Below are 6,686 nucleotides of genomic sequence, written 5' to 3'. Positions count from 1 at the left end.
GATTATTTTGAAGGGGATAACATAATTTTGGATGAATAAATGAATATTTTTTTATAAAAATGAAAAGTCACCTTACTTTTTGATCACACCTCGTAATGCTTGCAGAGGCTAAGGAGTCCCCCTTAAGGAACAGATTTAGGCTGCTGTCGTCTAGATTTCTTCTAAAGAGTTTCTCAAAGAGCGGCAATCCTATGATTAACAGTCTTCGCCACTTAGAAGATATCATCTGTAACAGGCGGAAAAGAATAAAAGCCCTACGATCCATTCCTATTTTTAAACAATACATTTCTTGTAAACGTTACGAAGGACACATTAAGCGCTCTAATTTCCTTCCTGCTTTCCTATACCCATACAACGTGTCTATTTTTACACAAGAATACAGGGAAGTAGTTACTCATGTTAACAATTCCACCCCCAGAGAATTCATTGTGTCTAAATTTCAAGAATTCTTGCATACCCTCCCTCAGGATACCACTGTGCTATATACGGACGGTTCTAAATTGGGCACGGACGGCCCCACTGGAGCGGGCATGTATTCTCCAACGTTGCAGCTGAGTCTTTCTCACCGCCTCCCGTCGGGCACCTCAGTTTTCACTGCAGAAGCCTGGGCTTTACTCGTCGCTGTGAGGTCTATCTGCGAGGAACAGTGTGTCATGGTTGTCATCTTCACCGACTCCAAAAGCGTTTTAGAGGCCATTGCTTCACCTAAAACTAATAACGGTAATTATCTGGTGTACGCTCTCAAGAAACCAGCTGTACTTAGCTACTTCCTCGGGTACCCGGGTGGACCTTGTTTGGATTCCCTCTCATAGGGGCATACGGGGGAACAAAGAGGCGGACGAACTTGCCAAAACCGGCGTCAGAAGCGGTACTCGCATGGACATAGAGATTCCGTACACGGACACACTCGCGGAACCTAAAGCTAACTCTGCAAGACAGTTCCAGGATTACTTAAATGGAGAATTTCTGCAAAAAGGTTTACTATATGAACAACTCTACCGGGATACCTCACCTAAGACTTGATATGCTAAACTCCCTTTTAAAAGAGAGGAAATCATTCCAATTAACCGCATCAGGTCTAACCACTACAATCTGAATGCCAGTCTGTTCCGTAAGAATATGGTCCGCTCGAGCGCCTGTCCCTGCGGATATCCTCACCAGGATATCAATCACATAATTTTTCATTGTCCCATCACCAAATCAGTCAAGCTTACTACATTCATTGACACCACTTCCCCGAATACTCCTAGAGATATCTTTCCCTTATTAAAAAAGCCCTCGGCTAAATTGTGTCGTCTTCTTTTGGCTTTTCTCAAAACCTCCAACCTTCGCATTTGAAACTCCCGCGCCCGGCCTGCGTTTCGGCAGGAAGGGCTTCACTCAGCCATACCAACATATTATTTCTACGTTATTCTTTTCTTAATTCATGTTACTCGCCGCTTGGAGCGGCTATATCGTTTCTGGCCGAATCGACTCCGTGGCAGTGTTGTTAGGCTGATGTCTCATGCAGCGTATCGTGCGTAAGCGGATTCGCGTATCGCCAATCACAGAATCATTCTCTTAGATCTATTTGCAAATTTCGCAAGCATATCTAATAGCGTTTTCGATTGGGCAAAAGTTAGTGCGCACCAGTGCGCACTCAGTTCAGACCAACACTGGACGAGTTCCATGGGTTGCACTGAATAGTGCAAGTTCAAAAGAATACGCCAAGGTTTTCAGTGCTAAAGCTGAAACTCATTTTTGTTCACTTTGAAGCAATGTTCAACAAAATGTTACAAAACCACAGTAAAAGATATTAAGAGTAGGGACAAGACCCCGTTTTCAATTCAACTGCGCAGATTTGCTTGTCCCTTTGTATATCCTTAGCTGTGATAAAACGTGCACTGAACTGGCACCGTCAAAATATCTCGTGCCACTTAGTGCGCACTGAGTGCGCACTACGCGAGTGTCATGCGATCAAATGAACACGTGACACTAACCAAGTGCTCATTGGCACTGCCAATCGAACACGCTCTTGACACTGAGTGCAGCCAGTGCACCCCAATCGAAAACGCTATAACTTTTGCCCAATCGAAAACGCTATTAGTGACCGGTACGTTACTGAAGCTACATTGAACGCGCATGCGTCAGAAATCCGTCCCGTCTAATAACACTGCTCCGTGGTAGGACTGGTAGGAGTCGAGGCCACTCTTAAGTCGGCGGCACGCGATGCTTGTTTTCCTACTGGATTGCTAGCTGGATTAGAATCTTGCCACCGTATTGGATGTGATGCTGTTAGTGCCAGCATCGCAGCCAATACAGTGGCAAGATTCTAATCCAGCTAGCAATCCAGCAGGAAAACAAGCATCGTGTGCCGCAGGCTTTAGCAAAGAAGAAGTAGATCGGCAGGTGTGACGGCTCCCGTTCTGACTCTGCAATTTAATAACACTGGTTATTATTGATACATTTCATATGATTAATGTTCGTTTTATAAGAAGAGAATCGACATACAATTTAAAAGAACATTAACTATTATTCGACATCTTTATTTCTCTTTATTTTTATAGGACGTTTAATTAAAAAATGGTTAGTCACTTCGGAGAAGTAATATTTCCATCATCACGAGCATTTTGGGATGACGAGGATGAATACGAAGCAACTGATAATATAGAACATTCTCTGTGAGTTAAAATTATGATGTCAACAGATTGTTATTCATCCTTTAACTTATTGTTACGCATGAAATGACTCAAATGATTAAAATTTTAGGAAGTTATACGTTCGCTGGTTGAAAGATAAACCAGAATGTATACAAAAGTTCATCATAATAGAAGGAGATCCATTAATTCGTAATATTAATACTCTTCTTATATTGTCTTATGTTTTTGTTATATATTATATTATTAGACTAATTGTGTTTTATTTTAGCATTTGTGGAACAATGTTTATGTTCCAAAATGGAAGAAGCATGTATCATAGAAAATGAAAATCACAAAAAAGTTTCAGTTATTTATCAAATTGACAAACAAATATATGTGTGTGTAATTTTACCACTGTTTGATACAAAAAATGCTGGAAAATTCGTAAATCAGGTATGTACTGATTAGCTTACGACATTCATCTATCTATCTTTCAATATATAGTTTATAAAAAGAAATATGTATCTTTTTCTATCTTTACAGATATATGATTTGTTACTAAGTTCAGAAAACACAGTTTCAATATTGTGTCGTCATATATCACAATTTCAAAGTACGAGCGTCCCAGAGACTGCTTCATTTTTAAGAGTATTGGCTACTAAAACGGTGAATGTCACAAAATGTGTGATTGAGTCATTGGAACAACCAAATATTGTATTTGGAGTAGGTGCAGGAGGTTGGTATTTACACATAGTATACATGAAACGCATGTACCAAATACAAAAGATATTGTATAAAAATCAATGGAATTGACATTGTTTATTTACTTGTTTCAGTCTTGTCCTATGCTGAACTCACTGGTAAATCAGCTAAGTTATATATATTGTATATCGACAGTTTTGTGTTAGATTCCAAATGTGCAGAACCAATTTTACAAGTTTTAACTAATGAAATACCTTGTAAATTACAACCCAAATTTATGGAAAATTCTTTCAGTAAAGGCAATCTTTACATGTGAAATGTTCCAATTCATTCTTCCTTCTATCGATTAATATTCAAATCAATCAAGTATAAATCAAACGCTAATTCTTTTTGTTTTATCATATATTAATAGAGTTATGTGGAGAAAGAAAAAAAGTTAAGAACTGTCGTTTCATTTATAGTACAAAAAAAAGTTTATATAATTATATGCTGTTGATAACATCGCAAATATACAATACACACATACTCAAAATTTACAATTAAATTAGTAAAGTCTTTCATAATCTAATGTTTATCTTAAATTAAGATAACTGTGCTGATGCAACTTACATTAGACGCACGATATATTATTTTCCGTTATGGTTGCGGTGGATAATAGTTACGTGGTGGTGCAGCCGGTGGAATTGGATTATTCGCTGAAAAATATGATGCGTTTGTTGGATAGGAATATGGTTGAAAAGTTTGATTGGCAGTCGGTGCTGACGGTGGTGTAGGGCGAATAGCAGCGGACGATCCAATATGATGTATCGTTGGCACGATATGATTCATTGTATTTACAGGAGGAGGAGGAACCGAAACATTAGTAGGTGGAAATGCTGGTGGATAATTTGTGTTGTTAGACGCAAAGTTTGCCGCATATGTAGGAAAGTGTGCCGTTGAAGTATCTATTGGTTTTATTGTGTCTGTGACGTCTGTAGATGGACATCCGTTTGCAGAAACCGTCGATGTTTCCATGCTTTTGGAGGATTTTCCAGGTGTAACTGCAACATTCGTTGACCATTACACTATAATACTCTAATGCTTAAAATATAACTTTTAATCAAATGAGCTACAAATCGATATTTGTAATTGTCAGTACTGTATTACCGTTACTTACCATTTGGTGTATTAGATGCAGATTCGACAGTAGTAGCAGTAACAGACCGTTCCCTACACATTTCGCTGGATGGGATCATAGGTGGCGAATCTGGTGGTTTGGCATTATTAGCTTGCGAATACAAATCCAATACCTGATGGCAAATATCTAGAAATATGTTTAATGTATTAGTTATTACTAATCTGTAACAGGTAATGATAAAGACACTTTAGGTTTGTTTGCATTGCATGTTCTAGCATGCTCTAGTGTTCCTGCTATAGCTCCTACTCACTTCAACGAGCACATTAGAGTAAATGCTATGATAGGAGCATTTTAGAGCATGTAAGAGCATGCGACGCGAACAAACCTCTTCAGATGGAAATTGTACAAGATCACCTTCTAAAAGATCCATAGTCACATCTTCAACAAACATATCCCACCAGCGTAAATGTTTCGGTTGTCTTCCAACCCAATCTACCACTTCAAATTTGCTTAGTTTTCCTGCCAAATACATTAGAGCGACGGCTATGATCTCTGGCTCCCATTGTAGCGATAGAGTGGTACATAAACTGAAAAAAATATTAAGAAAATTTATTATTAATATCAAAAATAAATTATTATTAATATTTTTAATATTATTATTAATTTATAACTTCATATACCTATCGTTAACAAATGTCCAAGCCATTTGAACCATCTTTTGCAACTTGTTTTTATCACCTAGAAATGGAACAAAATTTTCATTAGAAATATCTATATATTTTAAGCATCTCTAATGGCGTTCTATATAATTCTATTGTAAAAAAACACAACTTTACAATTACCTTTCAGACATTTTGCATATTTTAGTAAATAACTATATGGATGTTCCACTTGTAGATCAAATTTAATAGTTTGCAATAAAATTCTCTCCAAGATCAAAACTTCTTCCTAAAGAAAAAAAAACAAACATTAGTACCAATATTGAAACATCTTTCTTAAAAACTTACTTTAGGATCTTCTCCAAACGTCATAAACTTTTGTTCCGACACTAAAGTTTTGGCAGTCCTTATGATATCCTTACATTTCTTTGGAGTTTCTTCAACTTTTCCAGCTAAGAGTAAACAGCAGCAAGCAGTTACCTATATGTCATGATAATGTAATTCTCAGACGATATCTTAATGCATACAAATGTCGACACATGTAATTAATTTAGACTACAAACAGATATATATATATATATATATATACATAGTTACGTGTTGTACGTACGTATAAAATGCACTTACATATCGCGGAAAGTTTTTGAACGAATGAAACATGTAGAATCGATGAAAATAAACGACACCCGTTGCCATTGTGTTATAACCTAAATCCATTTTTGTACCAGTGTCTATTATAAAACGTGCACCTTCTTTTCGATATCTACATTCCGTCTCATAATCGATACCATCTTGAATAGATGGTGTATTGCGAAGTTCTTTCTTTTCATAATACCAGCACGGCATGTTTAAACTATTTAAAATACGATTTATGATATTAGTTCAATCATTAAATCCCTCATTTATGTCAATTAAAATTCTTTTCATGTACTTTACTAATATTTTTACAGATATCTTTATCAATTTAGAGATTGGTAACTTATTTCTGACACTAACGAATTAAATGTCAAAATAAAATTATATCAACAACCACCAACGACAATACTCGTTTTACAAAATCAAACTGAAACAAAACTTTTTTTTCCGTTCTGCCCTCTTAAAAATCTGTGGTAGATCCGGGCTTAAGCCGTGTATTCACAGTTGCTAGACCTTGGTTCGAATTCTCGGACTGAGCAATGTGTAGCCAATCAACTTGCCGTTCTTCCGTAAAAACTACATATTAGGGCTACGTTCCAAAACTTCCTCTCCGAGGAAGATTTTACTCTATATGCTATAGTATACGTTACGTATACTATATATTTCGAGTAAAATTTTCCTCGGAGAGGAAGTTTTGGAATGTAGCCTAGGTTTGTTTTTTATTGCTGCACTCTGAACCAGTGCAATAAGTTAAAGTGAAACAAACGTTTATTTGTTTCACTTGAACTTATTGCACTGTGTGTACTAGTTCAGAAAGTGCGGCAATAAAAAACAGCCCTATTGATTGACTACACATTCCTGGATCCAAGAGGTCTATTCGCGTTGCTTGCACTTTTGGCACTCGACAGCTTCATTTTCTCTCTTTTTATAATTAAATATATAGACTTAGGCTGC

At 36.8% G+C, this 6,686-nt stretch overlaps 2 protein-coding genes across 3 annotated transcripts in view; one reads left to right on the top strand and one right to left on the bottom strand.

The window, feature by feature from the left end:
- Positions 1-2,308: 2,308 nt before the first annotated feature.
- Positions 2,309-3,651, top strand: PSMG1 (Proteasome assembly chaperone 1). Of its 2 annotated transcripts, none has more exons than XM_018505910.1 (6): positions 2,309-2,430; positions 2,547-2,660; positions 2,749-2,828; positions 2,908-3,071; positions 3,162-3,354; positions 3,455-3,651. In XM_018505910.1, exons 2-6 carry the CDS (start codon positions 2,563-2,565, stop codon positions 3,634-3,636), a joined length of 717 nt encoding a protein of 238 aa, XP_018361412.1. In that variant the 5' UTR covers positions 2,309-2,430; positions 2,547-2,562; the 3' UTR covers positions 3,637-3,651. The 2 variants fall into 2 exon arrangements, with proteins under 2 accessions (XP_018361412.1, XP_018361413.1); XM_018505911.1 differs by having other exon boundaries at positions 2,309-2,460.
- Positions 3,652-3,758: 107 nt separating this feature from the next.
- Positions 3,759-6,686, bottom strand: part of CycK (cyclin K) — a 4,798-nt gene continuing 1,870 nt past the window's right edge. Inside the window, exons 2-8 of the mRNA XM_018505909.1 lie at positions 5,724-5,949; positions 5,445-5,576; positions 5,280-5,385; positions 5,118-5,175; positions 4,852-5,024; positions 4,477-4,623; positions 3,759-4,360 (exon numbers count right to left, since the gene is read on the bottom strand). Coding sequence (XP_018361411.1) covers positions 3,957-4,360; positions 4,477-4,623; positions 4,852-5,024; positions 5,118-5,175; positions 5,280-5,385; positions 5,445-5,576; positions 5,724-5,949 — 1,246 coding nt within the window. The 3' untranslated portion in view covers positions 3,759-3,956. The remainder of the gene's footprint in view (positions 4,361-4,476; positions 4,624-4,851; positions 5,025-5,117; positions 5,176-5,279; positions 5,386-5,444; positions 5,577-5,723; positions 5,950-6,686) is intronic.

This window comes from Trachymyrmex cornetzi, unplaced genomic scaffold (assembly GCF_001594075.2).
Source record: "Trachymyrmex cornetzi isolate Tcor2-1 unplaced genomic scaffold, Tcor1.1 scaffold220, whole genome shotgun sequence".
NCBI lineage: Eukaryota > Metazoa > Arthropoda > Insecta > Hymenoptera > Formicidae > Trachymyrmex > Trachymyrmex cornetzi.
This window is presented reverse-complemented; position numbering and strand designations above follow the sequence as displayed.

What these genes read in the sequence shown, in the direction of transcription:
- PSMG1 (XM_018505910.1), top strand. Translation starts at nt 2,563, where the DNA reads ATGGTTAGTCACTTCGGAGAAGTAATATTTCCATCATCACGAGCATTT. An exon ending in GATAATATAGAACATTCTCT is followed by an intron (nt 2,661 to 2,748) that starts GTGAGTTAAAAT and finishes TTAAAATTTTAG; the next exon opens with GAAGTTATACGTTCGCTGGT. An exon ending in ATTTGGAGTAGGTGCAGGAG is followed by an intron (nt 3,355 to 3,454) that starts GTTGGTATTTAC and finishes TACTTGTTTCAG; the next exon opens with TCTTGTCCTATGCTGAACTC.